The sequence below is a fragment of the Penicillium longicatenatum genome (assembly GCF_028827895.1).
Source record: "Penicillium longicatenatum strain IBT 33135 chromosome Unknown contig_3_segment0_segment0, whole genome shotgun sequence".
NCBI classification, from domain to species: Eukaryota; Fungi; Ascomycota; class Eurotiomycetes; order Eurotiales; family Aspergillaceae; genus Penicillium; species Penicillium longicatenatum.
The window spans coordinates 2,402,328-2,422,552 of NW_026643121.1; the positions used below are offsets into that span (position 1 = coordinate 2,402,328).

At 50.0% G+C, this 20,225-nt stretch overlaps 8 protein-coding genes across 8 annotated transcripts; 3 read left to right on the forward strand and 5 right to left on the reverse strand.

The window, feature by feature from the left end:
- Nucleotides 1-2,222: 2,222 nt before the first annotated feature.
- Nucleotides 2,223-4,340, reverse strand: N7484_006263 (uncharacterized protein; the record flags this gene model as incomplete). The annotated part of the gene is made up of 1 exon (XM_057116681.1): nucleotides 2,223-4,340. The coding sequence occupies one exon, from the start codon at nucleotides 4,338-4,340 to the stop codon at nucleotides 2,223-2,225; it is 2,118 nt and encodes a 705-aa protein (XP_056972564.1).
- Nucleotides 4,341-6,447: 2,107 nt separating this feature from the next.
- On the reverse strand, nucleotides 6,448-7,233 carry N7484_006264 (RraA family protein; the record flags this gene model as incomplete). The annotated part of the gene is made up of 3 exons (XM_057116682.1): nucleotides 6,448-6,717; nucleotides 6,781-7,110; nucleotides 7,180-7,233. 3 exons carry the CDS (start codon nucleotides 7,231-7,233, stop codon nucleotides 6,448-6,450), a joined length of 654 nt encoding a protein of 217 aa, XP_056972565.1.
- A 323-nt stretch (nucleotides 7,234-7,556) lies between these two features.
- On the forward strand, nucleotides 7,557-8,231 carry N7484_006265 (GNAT family N-acetyltransferase; the record flags this gene model as incomplete). The annotated part of the gene is made up of 1 exon (XM_057116683.1): nucleotides 7,557-8,231. The coding sequence occupies one exon, from the start codon at nucleotides 7,557-7,559 to the stop codon at nucleotides 8,229-8,231; it is 675 nt and encodes a 224-aa protein (XP_056972566.1).
- A 270-nt stretch (nucleotides 8,232-8,501) lies between these two features.
- Nucleotides 8,502-9,649, reverse strand: N7484_006266 (uncharacterized protein; the record flags this gene model as incomplete). Its single annotated transcript, XM_057116684.1, has 3 exons — nucleotides 8,502-8,938; nucleotides 8,993-9,279; nucleotides 9,492-9,649. The coding sequence occupies 3 exons, from the start codon at nucleotides 9,647-9,649 to the stop codon at nucleotides 8,502-8,504; spliced, it is 882 nt and encodes a 293-aa protein (XP_056972567.1).
- A 368-nt stretch (nucleotides 9,650-10,017) lies between these two features.
- pex14 (putative peroxisomal membrane anchor protein (Pex14)) lies at nucleotides 10,018-11,361 on the reverse strand (the record flags this gene model as incomplete). Its single annotated transcript, XM_057116685.1, has 5 exons — nucleotides 10,018-10,767; nucleotides 10,823-10,907; nucleotides 10,959-11,214; nucleotides 11,270-11,276; nucleotides 11,329-11,361. The coding sequence occupies 5 exons, from the start codon at nucleotides 11,359-11,361 to the stop codon at nucleotides 10,018-10,020; spliced, it is 1,131 nt and encodes a 376-aa protein (XP_056972568.1).
- A 384-nt stretch (nucleotides 11,362-11,745) lies between these two features.
- Nucleotides 11,746-14,006, forward strand: N7484_006268 (kinetochore-associated Ndc80 complex subunit NDC80; the record flags this gene model as incomplete). The annotated part of the gene is made up of 2 exons (XM_057116686.1): nucleotides 11,746-11,796; nucleotides 11,850-14,006. 2 exons carry the CDS (start codon nucleotides 11,746-11,748, stop codon nucleotides 14,004-14,006), a joined length of 2,208 nt encoding a protein of 735 aa, XP_056972569.1.
- Nucleotides 14,007-15,150: 1,144 nt separating this feature from the next.
- N7484_006269 (uncharacterized protein) lies at nucleotides 15,151-15,858 on the reverse strand (the record flags this gene model as incomplete). The annotated part of the gene is made up of 1 exon (XM_057116687.1): nucleotides 15,151-15,858. One exon carries the CDS (start codon nucleotides 15,856-15,858, stop codon nucleotides 15,151-15,153), a length of 708 nt encoding a protein of 235 aa, XP_056972570.1.
- Nucleotides 15,859-17,047: 1,189 nt separating this feature from the next.
- Nucleotides 17,048-20,212, forward strand: N7484_006270 (uncharacterized protein; the record flags this gene model as incomplete). The annotated part of the gene is made up of 1 exon (XM_057116688.1): nucleotides 17,048-20,212. One exon carries the CDS (start codon nucleotides 17,048-17,050, stop codon nucleotides 20,210-20,212), a length of 3,165 nt encoding a protein of 1,054 aa, XP_056972571.1.
- Between the last annotated feature and the right edge of the window lie 13 nt (nucleotides 20,213-20,225).

Sequence of the window (20,225 nt, forward strand, 5' to 3'; positions counted from 1 at the left end):
AAGATGTCAAATCATTCTTTGGGGGTCCGGAAACTGATTGTCTCGTTTAATTGCAAGTCTGAGTACTTTCAGGGGGCCAAACGACCTGATCCTCTCCATTATCCACAGGAGTATCCATCACCTCTGCTCTACTATGTACATATCCCGTTCACATGACCTGCCGTGTGTGCTGAGTCATCATTGTCCCTCCTTGCCGAAAGTGGAACAAGTGGGCTTCCCCGGGTTTACTCACGCTGCGGACCCCTTCGATACTTCACTTTAAACTCTCTTTCTCCTCAATTTTGAGATCCCATGTGCTTATGGAGGTGTGATGGCTAGGCCGTTTCTATATCCTTCATAAGCGAAACAGAAATGCATTCTGTCAGACCCTACTCTTCGAGTTGGAAACATTCATGCTTACCCTAACTAAAAGCCATTTACAGCTTAGTCTTTTCTTGTGGTCATTGAAATGCTTCTGTTCACCTATGTCGTACTAGTCCGGCCCCTATATATCTGCTGAATTCCCGAGCTTATCGCCTTCACTCCACTTCATATCTCAATTGATCCATAGGAACTGTGTGTAACCCTAGAGATGAAGCCCTCAAAGGCTCGACGGTGTACCCAAGACAACCTTCGCTTATAGCCCTATAGGCATACTGTGTAATAGGGGAACACCAGTCCATAATGTTAGGTTTATTACTATAAGGTCTTTAAAATCCTCTGTTGGAATTTGATGTCTTGGGAGAAGAATTCGAGTAGCATATCGAGGCCATTTGGCTTCTTCAGGGTGAAATCGAATGGGTAATATCATTGTTGGCTATACCTTGAGTACCATTCAGATATGTACAATCTATCTAGCCGTCAAAAAACCGGTTGCATTGGGAACAACTTTTCTCACACGGGATAGTTACATCGAAGTCAGTATCATTCATTGAATTGTGGGTGTAAGGGATAATCTACCCAATTCTCCACCATGAGTCTAACCTTTGCTCACCGTTCTCTGCACTTTCTACGCTCAAATTAAGACCATTGGTGTGGTTGTCGAGGATGCACCTACTTTCGGCCTGGGCGTGGCTCTAGATTGAGTGCTTACCATGCGAATACATTCGAAGATTCAGAGAGCCGGCATAGTCTGGGTTTTCCAGCGGAAGTAACATAAGATACAGGGTAAAAAAAACACTTAAAGTTCCAAGAGCCCCATAGAAAATGTAATGATTTCAAGCCTGTTGACGAGATCGAAAGGATCTCACCCCGTCGTGAACATAGCCGCTCTAGGGATCATGAAATAGCCATATCGGTCAGCTTTGGGGAAACATTCAATTTGAATCCATTTTTTGTGATGACTTGCCTAATTCTGCGAGCATCTGGTGCCTGGGTAGCACGAAGGTCTGTGATTCATGCAGATGCGTGTTTGGGGACTATGTATAGATAAATCAAAGGCCATGTATATCATATGGATGGACATCCAATTGGAGTATAAAGGGAATCATGACCGGAGGAAATTATTTCATGAAAAATTACACCTTCCAAGTAGGGTTCCAACCATGCTGATTACTTTTATCCCCCTGCTCATTAGGTCAAACAAAATCAGGTGCCTCGAGTGCCCACTTTGAACCCACCTGGGCAGGACTGTTTCCCCTAGTATTGAACAGATGAGGTCGGGTTATGAGGGTGCCCACGGGAGACAATGTACAGGAGACAATGATATATTTCAAATATGCCCATCTTGGTTTCGACTAAGACATAGGGTAGGTACTAGTGGCACCATGTCAGATGCTGAAATACAAGGAATTAGGCTCAATGGCCCAAAAAACACAAAATGGTAACATGACAACAATAAATTTGACCAAACATGTCGGAATACCCGAACCGTACCAGTTGACCCGATATGAACGCCAGAAAAGAGAATAAGTTGACCATATATGACCCCGTAAAAAGGGACTTGCGCGAGGGAAATCGTGTCGTTTCGAAAGAAATTCAGACAATGGTGGGGGAAAAAAAAAGAGAAAAAGAGGGGGGTAGATATGGGGAGTGACGGGGAGAATAAGAGAGAAAAGGGCCCTCAAAAGGCCAGTAGCATCGGGATGTAAGAAAAGAGGTAGAATCACAAAGTGGAGAAGAAATATAATCGTGTGCACGTAACCCGATGCTAGCTCCTCGGCCTGATCCAACGCCAACGCTAGTGTCCCAGTACCAATACCACAATGAAGAACAAGAAACCGCTCAAATGCCAGGAAATCAGACTAATCAAACAAGGACAAACAGTAACATGGTGTTGCCCACTGTGCTTTCGCAGTGTATGTCTGACTAGAGCCTTGGGCGGAGTTGATGTAGGTAGTGGTCGGCGTAGGCTCAATCTCCTGGACTGAGTACACTTTGTTGGGAATGGTCTGGATGTGGTCATCATTCAGCTGCATTTGCTGACAATATGGTGACGAGGCCCCTGCATGATCACGCCGTTCTTCCATCTTGATGATTCGAGGGTAGTTGGTAATGTCATCACGCTTCGACTGGGTATGGGCGGTAGCCATGCTTGCCGCGAGATTGCCACCAGTGACAGCAGTAGCATCAAAAGAAGTATCTGTTGCAGACTGATTGACATAGAGGAAAAACTCCATAACCGTTTGGTTCCACCAGCAGAACCAAGGCTTCTCTCCTGACTGAACGACCATCTTTCGTTCCATGTAATTTGACAAAAGCTCTGCTGGAATGTCTCGCTTCGAAGCAGAACTAGAGTCCAGAGCAGACTCAGGGAGAATGACAAGCTTGTCGATATAGGACCAGAAAAATAGGGCAGGACCAAGGTCTGTGTCGCTAGTATCCATAACCAAGCTCAGATTTTGCGTCGGAGTAGGAAGGATCGGTTGCTGAGCTCCATAAGAGAAGGTAGAGGCGGCCGTTGCAACGTCGTTGGCAAAAACGATGGACTGCTGGCCATCCGAACTTCCGACATAAATCTCGAAATCCTTCGGTTCTTCCAGGCAGCTCCAGACTTCCTTAATATCGTGATCCTCAACACACATGCGGGAGTAGTTTTGTAAAACAGAGGGAATCAGATAATGGCCGGTCGGCGCAGGTTGAAAGTTTGTTGGCGTACTTGTGTACGATGAGTAGTCCAGCTGAGCCGAGGCAGTTACCGTCACAATATGTGGGCCCTGCTGCTGTTGGGCTTGTGCCTTGCGGTCGGCCTCCTGGGCCTTTCTCGTGCCGAGAACACCACCAATCACACCACCGATGGACCCTCCGATCAACATGACTGTCGCAATAAGGACAATGGTCCAGACAGGAAGACCGCAGCATACTCTCTTTTTACCTTTCTGTTTGAGTTTCTCCTCGAATGCCATGATACCTGTGGTTGCTGTAGCACCCGTAGCGCCGGCCACAGCCGGGCCTGAATTAGGCCCACTGTTCGCGGATGTTTCAGGGATCAGAGCTCTTGATGATGTATTTGAGATCGGCTGTTCCCTTGTAGCCGTGCTTAGTTGCTGTTCTTCCTGTGGTGGTAGGTGGATATCAACAGGGCTGTTGTTGCCTTCCGCCAAGGTCTCCATCTCCATACCCGGAGGTTTAGGTACGGCTCCTGTAGGGTAGCGTGAATAAGGAGGTAACGGCTCCGTGTGCCCATCTGGTCCAATGATATCGCCCACGTCATCAATCCGTCGACTAGGGGGCGGCTGATATGGTGAGTTCAGACCGGGAAAGCCAACCGGAATTTCGTCGTCTATCCCTTCTTCAACAACATTCTGCGAGTACATTCCATATGGATGCTGAGGGCCACTTGTTTCGCCTAAGGGGCGATCGATTGGACGGATTGTCGAAGTGCTTCCTACACTCGGGGAGCGACTGACACCAACCTGGGGGTACATAGAGTAGGGATGGCTAGGCCCGGTCGCGCCGTTGTAGGGGCTGAGGGCGCGTGGTATAGAGAAGCGGGAAGAGACACTCTGGTTTCTTTGCACAGCAAAGGCAGGATTGTTTTGAGATGTGATGGAATTGCGGTTGTTAGCGAATCCTCCCTTTTGGGGCAAGCTGGATCGATGTGGTTCGTCAACCGAAGACTGGGCATCATCGGCGAATGGATCATCGTTGTCTGCTGCGGTCGCACCAACCGCTTTTTGAGATGGGTGGGTTAATGTAGTTGAAGAGGCGACAGAGGAGGTAGGGCTGGGTGCGCGCTCAATTTGGTCGACATAGATGGGTTCTAAAGAGTATTCGTCGGAGAAGACATTGGGGTTGGAGACGCGCGATGTGCGACCGAAGGACTGGCGAGGCATCGATTCATATTGCCCTTGAGACAGCCGTGGGTTTTGCGATGACCTCGATGCCGAGCGAGAATGGTCGGATGAAATGTGTCCAGACATATCTCCTTGCTCTGGCAGCCCTGTCGGGCCACCTCTGTGATTTCGATTCAATCCGGATTCCGTTCCACCCCCGAGAAGAATGGGTGGCGGTTATGAATAAGGCACAAAGACGGTATGACTCTTCCTCGATGTCGTGTGGAAGAGTAAGTATGCTGCGTTGGTGGTGGAGTGGTGAAGGGATTTGGTTAGATAGGGTGAAGTCGGAGATGAGGTGAGAGAGGGAGGGAAGGGGAGTGACCGAGTTTGAGACTTAGTGTGACGGCGGTAATACAAGGTCGGGGAGGGGGCGCCGTAGTGGGAGAATTACTATACGGATAAACCTGGAAAATAACATGTAAGGATCTTCGAAAGATGAATCCCATCTCTCTTTCTTTTGAGAATACTTTAGCTTATTTCTCATTTCTTGTATCTTTTTTTTTTTCTACCAAGACCCTTGCCATCATCTTCCCCATGGCCCTGAGAGACCCTTTGAGCGGACTCGATCGACTGGGACTCCTCCACGAACGCTATGCCCACTAGGGCCACCAGACTAGCGACTAGAGTCACTCTACGGCTGCTTGCTGTGGGTCTGGGCCATTGCCACTCACTTCTTCTCCCCGGTGGGAAAAAAGGGTTATTGGAATGGTATGAGCAAGAAACAAAAAGAAACCAACAAGAGGTGTTTTTCCCCATGCGCTCATTTTTGCATTTTGTTCCAGGATCACTCCTGTTCCTGCGAGGACCAGCGAAAAGTTTTGCACTTCCCTGCCACGGAAGCCTAGAACCACGCGAGATTCGGTCGTTGTCCGGGTCTGGATTCTCAACTTGCATCAGTCCAAACAGGAACAGTAGTCTCCAGCCAACGACACCGTGTGATTGTGGACCTGGCATCCACAGCCCTGCAGAGCCCAACATCAGGCCGTTCGGGTGCTTCTTGTCTACATCTTGTTCCGGTATTGTATTGCTTTGCTGAGAGAAACAGAAGGTGCTGCGCCGGGAAACCCCACCCTCAAACTCAATCTCACTACTTAGTTACTGTATTCGGGATTTTTAGGCATCATACCGGCCCCCAACAAGACTGAAGATTGGCTGGCGGATATCTCGGACCTGGTCTAAGAAAAGGATGTCTCAATTAGCGGGCTAATTGTTACCCGTACAACAAAAACAACGCTTTCAAACTGTAATGTCGTTAGCATGGTGGGATTAATACTAGCAATATGCTGACGGCACCACACATGTCCCAATTTTGAAGTGGTCTCTGTTTCTCAGGTGGGCAACCAACCCGAGATCCCCGCCGCAAAATTACGTCGGTGGGCGCCTCGCTAGGGAGATTACATCAAGCCTCGGATCCATGGAAACCCTGGAAGGTCCTTGGAAAGAAACGGCGCAAACTGCCAAGGCCGGGTAAGGGTATTAGAGTAGTTTTCCCGTAAAGAGCTGAAGAGGTTCACTCTGGTCGATATTGTCGAGCATTAGCGGAACGCCATGAAACCTAAGTTGGTTTACGGCGTTTCAGCCCTCCATGCTTGAATGAGTAGTGCAGCTTCAACGCGGGGCTCGACTGTGGTATGAGCAAACGCGTAACGTTAGGAGTGTCAAAGAATAGGTCCAGATTCTCTCCCTGTGTTTCCATTCGATTTTGTCAGTCTAGAAGGGTGGGTCGTGTATTGCTTTGTGGTTCATACACACGGTCCCACAGTATCCCGAAGTCCATGGTCGTCCGCCCAATCCGATTGCACGATCTAACCAGATGAAAAGTAGCCGAGCTGATGAAGATGTGTTAATCCATGTATATATCGGGTGATAACACCAGTGTATTCGTTCAGAAATACACCACATACCAGAACATTGACCTCCCAATTGCATTGTTTCTACTTGGAATATCCCACCATTTCAAGGTTTCGTGGGCCCTGGATCTAAAACAAACGAATACTGTACTTTTTTTGAATACTAGGTTCAATTGCAATCACATAGAGTCTGGTGTCAAATTTCCCCAACTTATATTATTAGCACGAATAACTAATTCATACTCGGATAAATATGCACCCACATGTCTGGGCCGGCATAATCTTCTTCAACCCATGTTATGGCCTCTAGATCCATATAGGCTCATATGGGTACATACCAGCTACTTACGCATCCGCTGGATGATCGAACCCATCGACTCACCCGCCCGGAGTGCTTCCATGGTCTTCTCATCGATCTCAAACCGCTCCTGACACAGCTCCACGGCTTGCTCGAGCAATGAAGGCGGAACAACAACCACACCATTTTCATCACCCACCAAGATATCTTTGGGGTAAATCCAAAGATCACCCTTGTACTGCAGCGGGACATCGATTTCCGAGGCACGAGTAAAGGTGTTAGAGCCAAGAACGGCAGTACCTCGAGCAAATACCTATCGAAACGTTCAGTCTGCGGGGACATTCAGAAAGGGTTGCCACGACTGAGATACACTTACCGGGAATCCCATGTCGCGATGCTCCTGTGCATCCCTCATACGGCCATCGATTATGGTCCCTAGGCTACCAAGTTTCTGGGCTCGAGTCGACATCAGACCGCCCCAGCATGCGGAGGGTAAGCCCTTGGGCTGCTGGATATACATGATGTGGCCCTCTTTGTTCGCGTCTGCAAAATGCAAGGGAGGCGTGGGGCCGGGACTGTTTGTCTCTACCATCTTCACAGTGATGGCAGGCCCGTAGATACTCGTTCCCCCACCCGGGGAGTACATTTTCAAGCCATCTAGGAAGCCACCGTATGGGTGCTTAAGCTTCACAAGCGCGTCGCCAATCTGGAATTTTGCAGGAAGTTGTTAACATGGCAAATTGGTTCTAGTAAAATTGGTCGAGGGATCGCATACGTCGCAAGTGGTGAACCGTTTGAGGCCTTGAAGGGCTTTGGAAATTGTAGTCATCTTGTGGTGCGCAAAATTATATCTGACGTCTCCGATTGTTGTTATCGGGAGTCCCCGCGCCGAGGCGCCGATCCACTGCGATTCGATAACACGGCCGAGTTGATGACCTGGTGAGTCACCTAATTGATCCAACGACTGAATCTGGAATTGTATCTATATTCGCTACATTGAGAGACCATTGGCCTTGAGTAATCACATTGCTCGTGAGTCAATTATCTCTCCTCATTTAAGTAACCTTGTCTTAACCCACTTTGATTTATCTCAAGCTCACCACCTCCGAGCAGACTCGCATTTACTTCCATTGATACCACAAGCAATCCAAGATGACTAGACAATTTGGAGTACCTGTGGATACGCATCCCGCGAAACCACCACCAGCGGCCACTTTCATAGGCCGCACAGTTCGTCTTGAAAAGCTAGACCCTCGACACACCGACGACCTCTGGGAAAGTATAGGACAGCACACGGAAGTCTGGGCCTACATCCCCGATGGGCCTTTCCAAGACAAAGAATCATTCATCCCATTCATAGAGCGACTCTCTAAGTCCCCTGATCCGTATCTATACGCCCTCATCGATGCGCCATCCAACAAAACAGTGGGATTTTTCTCACTGATGCGCATCGACCAGAAGAACCGCGTAGTCGAGATCGGCTACGTTGTTTTCTCGCCAATGCTGCAGCGTACGACCGCTGCAACAGAGGCGTTCTATCTTATCGCGAAGGCTGTCTTTGAGGATCTGGGATACCGCCGTTTTGAGTGGAAGTGTGATAGCCACAATGAGCCGTCCAAAAAAGCTGCTGCTCGCTTTGGGTTCACGGCTGAGGGTGTCTTTCGTCAGCATATGATGATTAAGGGCCGGAATCGGGATACGGCGTGGTTTTCTATGCTTGATTCTGAATGGCCTGCCGTGCGGGCGTCGTTTGAAAAGTGGTTGGATGCGGCGAACTTTGTGAATGGGAAGCAAGTCTCTTCGCTTGCTGCTTTGCGAGGGCAGTAATAGTGTATGGCAACATGTGATTTCTTGGTTGCTTGACCGTAGGAGCCTGGTTTTACATCCATGGTATAAACGGACTCAGACTTCGATCCAATAAAAGAAAAATATATAGACAGGTTGCATATTCCAACCATATTATAGACTTTTATTGATTCATACTCGGGGAGCCTGACTACTGGTGTAGTGTACCATATTTAGAAAACTCGCAGATTCATTGATCGCTCAAGTAGCAAAGGTATATGGGTAATGGAAATTTTAGAACTCAACTTAGGCTTAACCAAAACGTTGCTTCGCAAGAGTCTGCAACCAACCAATTGTCTCCTGCTCTTTCTCACGGTAGGCCTGAACACGCTCCTCTCGCTCTGCTACTCGTGCCCGAAGAATCTCCTCCCTACGAATCTCCCGTTCGTTCTTCTTGCGTTGGTCTTTCTCCTTCTCCCTCTTCAAAGCAGCGAGATCATTGTCTCCAGACCCCATAAGCTCCTCTTCCGGTGCAGCCTCAGGTGACGCGCCTCGAGCGTTTGCAAATTCGCGGTTAGCTGCTGCAGCTTCCCGGCGCTTCTCGAGCTGTCTCTCCCTCGTCCCGGCTTCTGCTCGGGGCGCAACTTCGTCTTCAAGATTCCGCACTGCCGATTTATGAGATCGGATGTCACTACGATACTGCTGTCGTGATTCCTCGCGCTCAGCAAAGGCATCTTCAGCTGCGGACTCTGTATGGATTCGTCAGCAGGCTATGATAATTCATTTGAGTAGGCAAAGCTTACCTCTCTTGAGTTCGAGGTCCTGCAATCTCGGTATTGTCGGCCCAGATTGCGTAAAGCCTCTTCCTGAGTTGAGCTGAGGTAGTGTTGGGCCATATTCGTCATCGTCATCATCATCTTCTTCGGCGGTTGGCGGTGCCTTGTTGTCCACATTTTCTTTCTGTTCATCCCGTGCATAATCCGGTGAGCCTCTCTTGGCCTCTGCGGGTGGAGACCTTTCTGTTATGCTTTCCCGGGCCCTCTGCAAAGTGGCTGGATCGTACCAGCCCTCAGCTAATTCCGCACGATTCCTGTGTCACGAATTAACGTTTGAGCTATCCATTATAGATGTCTTCTTTTCATACCACTTGTGAATAAAACTTTTCCATCTTCCTTTCACTTCCTCCTCAGAGAGATCTTCGATGAATATGCCTTTCTGGATGTCAAGGTACATCGCGAACATGGGTTGAAACACCTCCAAATCACGCCTCGAGAGCTCTCGCGCCTGCAACGGCAGAATCACGGGCTGTGCGGGTGCATCCTTGCTCCTGCGATCATGATGATCTCGGTCTCGATCGTGTCGACGGTGGTGGCGGTCTGACCTGTGCCGGTCGGATCGATGGGGGGAGCGCGAGCGCGCGTCATCGCGGTGTCGGTGCCGGTGGGAATGCGAGTGGCCATGTCGACTACGATGATGGTGGCGGCCCTTCTCATGCGTGGATGGAGAGTGAGATCTGCGGGAGGGTTTAGGTGATGACATTATGCTCATATTTGAATAAATGTTGCATGTAAAAGCGACTTCTGGATTGGAAGGTATTGCGCTTATCTTATCTCTTATCTTATCGTTGAATTCGGCAAGCTCCCATGCATTATTTATATATCCGAATTGATTTTCAGTTATTCAGAATTTATTAAACCACTAAAGTGAATAAGTCAAAGTTATTTGAGTCTATTCACTGAGTAAGTACGTAAAAGAAGAGAAAATTCCATTGTGATAAATACATCTAAGCGAAGAGGTATACAGGGAACCGACCCGAAACATCCCAGATCTAGCTGGGCGGAGCACTCTGCTCATCGTCGGCTGGCTTGTCATCAGTCGAAATGGCTGGAGTCGATGGCGAGGAGCTCTTGGTTCGGTTGGCGGCAGCCATTTGCCAGGCTGGGATAGAAGCCGATCGATTGAGTTGCGAAAGAGGGCTGGGTGCGGCGGGGGTATTGGCCGACGACTGGGTTTCCTGCTCCGGTGAGGTCACAGTTGCCTGGAGACCATTGGTAGTCGGGATAGAGGAAGTAGCAGTTGTATCCGCTAGGGTCGATGGGGATGCAGTAGATGGGACAGGATTGGGAGTAGGAACGGGAGTGGGAATGGGGGTAGAGCTACCCAGAGTTCTGCCAGCCGCAGGAGCGGCGCCACTGCCACCCAGACGGTTACCCAAAAGAACCTTAAGGCTCTTCAACTCGGTACCCAGTTCCTTCAATCGATTCTCGTTACCCTCCCGGGCACCTTCGAGAGCCTTGGGAATGGCATCCTTTAGCGACTTCACTTCATCACTGATCCGGCGAGTCTCATCATCCCTCCGCCGTGAAGATGTCTTCAAATCTGCAACAAGACTTTCTACATCCTTGAGAGCGGTATCCAGGCGCTCAGTACGAGCATCTTCGGCAGCCTTCAAGGCTGCAGTATCAGTCGAAAGCTGTTCAATCAGATCGAATGCCCGGGAGAATTGCTCGTCAATTTTCTCTTTATCTTGCTCCAGTTGAGGAGGAGTTGGCGGGGCAATCAATGGGGAGATATAGCGCTGGATTTGTTAGCATGGCTCACGATGCCCTACTGTCCATTCGGAATGAACATACCTTAGTTACAGAATATAGTCCATATCCTACGCCACCCACAACTGTCGCCATGATGAACCAGTCGCGCCAGTCACGCTTCGGCGGCCTGCTGAGCGGTTAGACCAAGGTATTGATAAGAATTTATGGTGGTGCATACTCTGGAGGGGGCTGCCATTGATTGTATGGAGGATAGCCATATCCTTGCGGCACTTGTGGTGGTGGCCGGTAGGCGAGCTGTTGTGAAGAGGGGGCTGGTGATGATGCTGCGCCTGCGGCGGCGGCTGCGGCGGCGGCTGGGTCCTCACCCACTCGTGATAAGGCGAGGTCGACTTCTTCTTGGGTGAGATTCTTCGATTGCAGGAATGCGACTCTCTTCTCAATGGGCGACGAAGCGACCGATGGATCCTGGAGAACTATTTCATCGTCAGCGACCAACTCTATCACGCGACGGTTGCGATATATTCATACAAGTCACCTAGAGGCATATGTTAGCATTAAATATCGAAAACAGGCAATTTCATCCTTACGGCAGACGTGATCAGCTCCTCACGAGGAGCCATTATGGATTAGAGTCAACTCGACCTAGGAGGATGGAGAAAGGAAAGACAGTATGGAGTAGGGGAAGGCGACCGTCATCGGTAAACGCCGTGGACCTCGGAAGTCAGGACCGCCAAGCTTCCCCACACCGAATCTGGGAAAGTCTCGTGATTGTGTCCCTTTTTGTCCTGTTTGCTTCAACCCGGTACCGCCTTCCTCATTTGGTCGCGACCCGCTTCTTGTTTACATCTTCTTGCCCAAGCCTGCACGATAACAATGCCCCCCCTCCACGAGCGAAATTGTGCATGCTGACTTGGACTTGACGAAATTGAGACTACTACATATTCTGCCTATTTACTGGAATCAGCGCGACACAACACGCCGCTTTTGCGGCTTTTGCAGTCACAATGTCGCAAGATACTCATCTTTTTAGCGTCAGGCGCCCGGGGCCCCGAGAGGTATGGATTTCTTCTGGTCGCAAAACAAAATCAAGCTGACGTATAGTCTCAAGACGCTTGGGAGTGTACAGAATTATTCCGCTATCCCACAGCCCGCTTCTGCTCTAAAACGTACAAGTTCTATTGGGTTTAACAACCCTCCATTCACGTCGCAAAATGCTCGCCGCACGTCGCTATTAAATTCGGCAAGCAGGCCTCAGCAGCCCAACTTCGCACGCGCTTCCACCGGAGGTCCATTCGCTGCTGAGGCTGGTCTCTCATCCGTTCGCCGATCCGTGTCAAGTAACATGTTTCATGGCGCCAGTGCGGGTCGTCAAAGTTTTGCGCCAGGCTCTCTTTCGTCGAATCCTGCCCCCCCAAACCTACAACGTCGGAGCAGTGTCTTTTCAAGACCATCAATGGGTGGACCGATGGGCCACCAGTCTTTTTTCAACCAAGTCCCCAGCGTCGCGGGTGTCCCCAGGGATCCGCGCCCACTTCGGGATCGATCCTTCCAGGCGCGCATCGGACAGGAGCTACTGGAATATCTGACTGCCAATCAATTCGAGTTGGAAATGAAGCATAGTTTGGGACAAAACACCCTCCGTTCACCGACCCAAAAGGACTTCAATTACATTTTCCAGTGGCTGTATCACCGTATTGATCCCGGATACAAGTTTCAGAAAGCTATGGATGCCGAAGTGCCTCCTATTCTCAAACAACTACGTTATCCGTACGAAAAGGGAATTACGAAGTCCCAGATTGCAGCTGTTGGTGGCCAGAACTGGTCAACGTTCCTTGGCATGCTACACTGGTTAATGCAATTGGCGCAGATGATGGAGGGCTATGTACATGGGCAGTATGATGAGGCTTGCGCAGAAGCTGGTATTGATCTGACTGGCGATCGCATCATCTTCCGCTTTCTTACTCAAGCCTACCATGACTGGCTTCAGGGTGGCGAAGATGAGGATGACGACATGGCTGAGCAGAGGTTAGTCCCGCACATTGAGAACATGTCCGCAGAATTTGCACGTGGCAATGAGCGGTATGTGCAAGAGTTGGAAGCTTTGGAAGCAGAGAATCAAGCTCTCCGTGCACAAATCGAGGAGATGGAACGGAATGCCCCCGACATGGCCAAATTGGACAAGCATTTCCGAATTCTAGAGGATGACAAGCGAAAGTTCGAAGACTATAACCAGAACGTCAAAGGAAAGATCGAGAAATACGAGACTCGAATCAAGTTTCTGGACGCTGAAATCCAAAAAACCGACGCTGAACTTCAGACGACTGAAACGGAGCGAGCTGATCTTCAAGCCAGCGTGGATCAACAGGGCATCACCATTCAGGATATTGATCGCATGAACACCGAAAGGGAACGTCTCCAAAAAAGCCTTGAAGATACAATGGCTCGTTTGGAAGAGACACACGCCCGCGTCATGGAGAAAGAGGCAGAGGCTAGCCAGAAGCTTGAGGACTTGGAGGAAATCGTCAAGACTTACAACACCCTGGGCTACCAAACTAGCTTGATTCCTTCCTCCGCGGAGAATGCCAAGGGTGAAGAATTTGAGCTCCAACTGAATGTTAACGAGAACAATTTCTCCGCCAGTCAGGTTGGAGGGCCACCCAATCGCATTTCATCCGAGGGTGATCGTCTCCTGGCCGAGCCCTTCACAGGTTATCACCCGGCGCACTTATTGAATCTTGATCTCCGGGGCTTTGTGCGTAATAGTCTACAGGCGCTGCGTAAAGAGATCAATGAACGGCGGAAAAAAGGGATCGACGATGACCTAGACCGTCGCAATCTACTTGACAATATTAAGGAGGCGATGGACGAGAAACGGAGCGAAGTCGAGGCTTTGGAGCACCGGCGCCGGGCGGCAGAAGAGGAGTTTGAACGCACAAAGGAAATCACCACCACTCAGAAGCTGGCGTCTGACGCCCAGATTGAGAAGATGGAGAAGGAGCTTGCCAAGATGCGCGCCACCCTCAGCGACAGTGTCCAACTAATGGAGCAGCGGGAGATGAACACCAACATTGAGTATGAGCAGCTGACTCTGCGGGCAAATGCACTCCGGGAAGAACTGCACACCAATGTGGAGACTATGCTCAACGATGTCATCCGGTTCAAGGTGCACGTCCAAAAGGGCCTGGAAGACTACGAGAGCTTTGTAGTAGATGAGGTGGAGCAGGAGTTAGGAGGTGACATGCCACTTGCTGAGGAGGAATTATGAAGAGGCACTATTGGCGCCTTCATGATGTGACGAGATTTCCGTGTGGAGTTCTTTGTTTGGTATCACGTTAATTGAGGTCTACGGAGTATTTCTTTCTGTACAATACCATTTCTTTTTGAATGATCTAACTGCCGAGTACAATGTTCCTATTTTGACGGGGGACGCGCAATGGGCGGGACGATTGTGCAGCAAACTTAGCGTGAGACCGCCGTGGCGTTGCGGTGTTTGACTATTAGAAAGCCTTTAAAGCCAAGGTTGGCGGAGTTGTCTGGATTTAGCTTGCCACGCCGGATCTTGAAATGGTCCAATGGCCATCCAGAATCAATCGCCCCGTTTCCTCAATTTGAAGCAGGCAGCGGATAGATCGACAAGAGGACGTAAGCCTTAGTGGAGCTCAGCTATGACTCGTCCGTTTCACATTTACACTTCACACCTCATAACCGGCCTCTGTCAAACATCAAACACCAGCTTGACATGTTCCTGCAGGAACGTTTCATATAAAAAAAAAGCAGCGTTAATATACAGTATTTTAGGCTTAGGGCTTCGGCAATTTTGAATCCCTGAATGGCGTGTCTTGGCCTTCCCCAGGTATCGGCTCCACATACAACGGACCAATATGCTCGGGGGCTCCTAGGGCTTCGTCTGACCACCTTCTGCCAGGATCACTGTTGATTCGACACATCTACCACGGATGAAAACGCTGAGCACCTTTGCTCGGCAGTCTCAGAATGCTGATCTCCACCGTTCCCAGAACTCAGGGCCAGGTCCAGATGTCTCAGCTAACCTTAGCGGCTGGAGATCCACTTTGACAGGACACCAGCCAAAAGGTCCCAGCTGGGGTATATAAAGCACTTCGAGCCCTCCAGAAACATTTTTTGAACCAGAGTGCTGCGCGCTTCCTTCTTTTCCAATAGCTTTTTCGGATCATCCAGAGTTTGATACTCGACCAATTCCATTCATTACACAATTTCTTGATTTCGACTATATCAACCACTTTCGTTGTTACTTCTTATCTCAACAACACTTTCACCATGAAATTCAACATTGTTTTCGGCCTTACTGCTGCCCTTTGCCTGGCTCCCAACACCGTCGCCTGGCACCTGCCCGGAGTATGTGCACCTTTTGTCCTTGTCTTGTTTTCTGATTAGATGCTGACATTCATTAGCTCGGCAAGCGCCAGGATGCCACCCCTACTTCTCAGATTGCCACTGGCTCTGAGCCCACCGGTACCTTCCCTTCCGGCAGTTTTGGCGGTGGTGAGGGTGGCTCTTTCCCCTCCGGCGGTGCTCAGCCCACTGGTAGCTTCGGCGGTGGTGAAGGTGGTGCATCCCCCTCTGGCGCTGCCCAGCCTTCTGGTACCTTTGGAGGATCTGGCGGTCACGGCTCTGGTGGCCACCAATCTGGCCGCCCTGGTCCTCGCCCCTCTGGTGGCCCCTCTGGTGCTGCCCCGTCTGGAAGCTTCGGCGGCGGTGAGTCTGGTGCCCAGCCCTCCGGCACTTTCGGTGGTGGTGAGGGCGGCTCTTTCCCCTCGAGCGCTGCCCAGCCCACTGGTGGATTTGGCGGTGAATCCGGTGCTTCCCCCTCTGGCGCTGCCCAGCCCAGTGGTAGCTTCGGTGGCTCTGCTGGCTCTGGCGGCTTCGGCGGCTTCGGCGGTGGTCAGGCCAGCTTTGTGACTGTCCCTGTCGGCCCTACCGCCACTCCCGAGGCCAGCTCCCAGGGCCAGAGCCAGGGTCAAAGCCAGGGCGAGTCCTCTGAGGGATCCCAGGGCGAGCAGGACCAGCGTGTTCACGCTCGCCACTTCCGTGGCATTCAGGTTTAAGTGTCTGCAGAATGTTGTGCTCATTTTCGGCATTTTCGCTGCCTTGTGTGATAGGGTAAAGGTTGTTCTGCTACTATGGCTGCTGTGCAGTTGTAGAAAAAAGTACATATGTATATAGACCTATACCGCATCCACGAATGAGACTCTGGCATGATCCTATATACTTTTCCTCTGCTTACTTGACGGGTAGACTAGTATTCATTCTTCCAGAATTGGTTTGCAGGAAACATCTTAATCAAACCAAAAGTGAGAAAGATCAAAATTAAAGTGAGAAGCCAGGTCATCCTCATTTTCCCACTGTAGTTCCCGATGTAGAACACATCGATAGTTCAACACTAGACATATCCACTGATATAATCCTCAACATCCTCCATGGTAGCTGATACTTCCCATTTCACCTACTCATACTCTCACCTCCGCTCCCGCCGACTCCGGAGGAACAGGATCTATTGTCTCAGGACGAGCTCATCAGCCGGGCTCCTTTAGCTTCCCAATGCTTTCGTGACTGTCCATCCACTGGTCTCGCTTTTTATGCTACCGGAACCCTCAGCTTCGTGAGCCTTGTTCCTGCCTAGACATGTTGGTAAAAGTTTGTCTCCGATGAGCTAAACCTTGAGTGAGCACGAGGAGGTGCATTGCTAGGCCTTTCCTAACACCCAATTTCTCTGGTATAAAGCAGGGGTGTGATTAATTAGGAATCTAGTTATTTCCTCGATCATATTACTGCTCTGGATTTCGAATACTGCGCCTTGCCTAAACTTTGGAAGTGCTCAATCATTTCAATTTCATTGATGCCGATAGAACGCGCACCAGGCAATTTTTTCGACTTAGAACTGAGGACTCGGAGCTATGTATCTACAGCCTGTAGAATTTCGAGTAATTTTAGTAATCCATACACTTGAGCAACTTGTTTGAAAGGAGCTTCTCAGTGGTCTAGTCTTCGAAGTAAATACGGTGGCTCCGATTGGCTGCAGCTTGTGTATGCTGACTCATCCCTCTAGCACCAAATTTCCAGCGACTCGTTTTCCTTCAAACATTTTCAACACTCCCGTGTTGACGGGCTCACAGCTATTACAATCGGCTTTAAACGGATCAAACGGATCGGAGAACCTCTGTGACCTACCTGAGTTTATGTACGACTCGAAATGTGCCACGCCGCACCGGAACCCATCGAGTCCGTGAATTATCCACAGGCGCCTTTCGCGAGGCTTCTCGCCGTGTCATGAGAAGGTGCCTGTGCCCCGGCGGCCTCTTGCGAACTGGTCGTGGGTCAATCCTCTCTCTTCGACGTGTCTCCCCTCCTTCCGCCCTCCAGACCCGACTTTCATCGGCGAAATGCAACATAAAGCCTAAAGAGTACGACTTTCTACTCACCTACAACTCCCTACCACCGTCCCCTCTCCCGTCATGGGAAAAGTACAATATCGAATCCTGGATACCACTTTTGGAGAAATGTGTCCCACCAGCGCAAAAGGGCGAGATCACCCCGGGCAAGCCCGAGGCTGGCGCTTCACTGCTAGATCATGCAGCCATTCTTGATCGCGGTCATGCTTTGAAGGCATTCCTGTACCATGCGAGAACTGAGGCAAGATTGAATCTGGTCAATCATCTGGGATTTGACTTGGGCCAATGGTCTTATGTATACCGCCTCCTAGGCACTTTCGTCGACACATACGAAGTGCTCATTCCTTACATGACTCCTCAGCGCCCAACATCATGCTTTGCCTGGAAAAACACAGGACTCTCTCTTGACCAGCTCTCAGAGGCTCCTCATGATGATCTTATAATTAAACGCGAATTAATACCGATATCTTCGCCTTCTGACAACATCCCTCTTGCAATGCTGTCAGGAGCACGACCAGCAGCAAGGGAATTCGCTCGCACGTTCTTGGGGGAAATATTAGTGAACCTTGGTTCATTGGTACTGGAAGCTGCAGATCGACCAGCAGCTGAGTCTGAGCTTGCAATGTCCTGTGTTTACCGTATCCTTGCTCGTTTGCACCACCTAGACTTGATTTCCGACAGAGTGTACCAATCGCCAGATGACAAAACCAATTTGTCATCACTCCGACCACCCGGATTACATCTGCTTACGGGCCACATTATGAGTGTTCTTTCTGACGCAGCATGGTTGGAACACGAGTCTGCCCTTGCATCCGCAGCCACCGAAGCAGGAGAAGAGCCCCCTTTTGTTCCTTTCAAAGTCGGAGTTCGAGAGTTAGGTCATGAGATTTGGTTAGAGCTGATTCTTTGGTGCTGCGTTGAACACGGGTTCAACAAACAGGGTGCTTGGTTGGTGGGTCAAATGTGCGGCCGCAGATCTCAGTCAACTTGGAAAATTGAGAGCTGGGTGCCTCTTATGGAAGCTCTTGACCTTGTGCAACAGACCAATATTAGCACTGAGCGAGTCTGGCGTCGTCCAGGTCAAGAAAATCCGGTTGTGACCCACAGGGGCTCCCAAAAGCTGCCGTTCAACGGACTTGGCCTAAAAACAATCAGCTCTGAAGTGGTTTCCAGTTTACGAAATGGGCTATCTAATATCGCTTACAACGGGGTTGGTTTCCGTGGCTCCGCCCCTTCTGAATTGCTCACTTTCGCAAAGCCTCTGACCGCCTTGCTTGATCCTCCTGGCGCTGCCGACGAACTTCGTCCTACAAGAAGGATTACGACTGAGAACATTGTTCGAATAATCGAGTCTGGCTGTTTAAAGCCAAATGAAGATCCAGTGGCGTTAGAAAGGGTGTTACGGTCTACCCAAAACCTTGTGCCCCCATGGGAAACGGAACCAGTTCCCTCAGCAGACGATCTGAATAACATGACGAGAGCACAGCTATATGACCAGACAGCCGCTCTAACTGGCCTAGTGCAATACAATATCAAAAGCTATAGCAACCAACGCCAAGCCACCCAGGCCTTTACTCAGTACGCGTGGCTTCAAAACATCGTTGATGCAAGCAAGGTCCATCATATTCAAGCGTTCTTTGAGCATCTCAATCGATCCCAATCTATGGATGTACCATTTTTCGACGCACAGCAACTCAACACTTCTCAACTAACGCAGTCGTCCCTCCCGGAGGTGTCACTCACAACATTAGCCGATCTACTTGATTTGGCCACTGCTGCCAGAGCCGATGATTTCGGAAACTGGTTGCTCTTCAGCGAAGATATTGATGGCCCCTCGATCCCACCTGCTGTTTACGGCACCCAAGTTCTAGCCCCATCGATCCTTCGCTTTGCGGCTGCTACCCGAAATCCCGACTTGAGCCACTCGGTGATTAAATCACTGGAATTACCACTTACGGTGAACACGCTCAGGTCAATGGCTAACCTTCACATTGAGTTTGGTGACTGGGACCGCGCCATTCTGGCCTTTGAGTACCTGCGTGACTATAGGCTGAAATCCTGGGGCTTCAGTAACATCTTAGCTCTAGGAGCGAAGATAGTCAGGCTTGACGGTGCCCTAAAGCTCCGACAGGCCAGTGGAGTCGAAGACACAGCACAAAAGTCCTTAAGGCAAAGCTTGGACCGCGCAAAACACCTTCTTTATCGATTTTTCTCCGGGGAATTCAACACGCCTAGAAGCAAGCTCCCGAGAACAAATACTTTCCAATGGAAAGCTCTTGAGCGCACACGGGCCATTTTTCGAAAAGTTCCTGGTGAACTGGGAGTTCTTGCAGGCCAAATCCAGCTCAACCGCACAATCTCCAGTCGCGAAAGACTCCCATATGTCCCCACAGTCTCTTTCCACGTTCTTCTCAGTGCAATCCTAGACGTGCACGGCTGCAAAGTCGGTCATGAATTCGCAGTTCGCTGGCTTCAGAAAACACCCAATCCACAGAAATGGCGTCAGCGAGAAGGCGGTGTTTCCCGATTCTATCTCCACGCCGAGCGTGACTGGCAATTGGGAAATCCTAGTTACAAACATGCTTGGCATAACCATTCCATGTCAAAGGCTGTTATTCCCGATCTGAACACCATCCGCATTCTCGTTCGAGCTGCTATGCGTGAGCTTGAGATAAACCCACATGAGAAGATTAAGGTCGAGCCATCCAGCGGTCAAGGCTACCAACTCGACGTCTCGAGGTCCATCTACAAGTATCTTACCTTGGAAGGTGGCAAACCGCCCGCTACGGAGGTCGAGGCTGTCCTGGATTGGTGCGCGGCTTTCCTTATGCGTGCCGGTATGCAAGATGCTATCGACATCGAGATTCCGGGCCATACGAGCCGTCTACGGGGCCGGGGCGTTCTTACTGCGCCACGAGATAAACGGCTCCGAACCCGCTTTAAAGAGATTCAAAATTCTCCTTGGATGGAAACTTTCGTTAAGGAAGTGGCTGAAGAGTACCCATTGTCTAGGATTAGCGAGTCCAAAACCTCGCTTGTATAATATTTATGTCCCT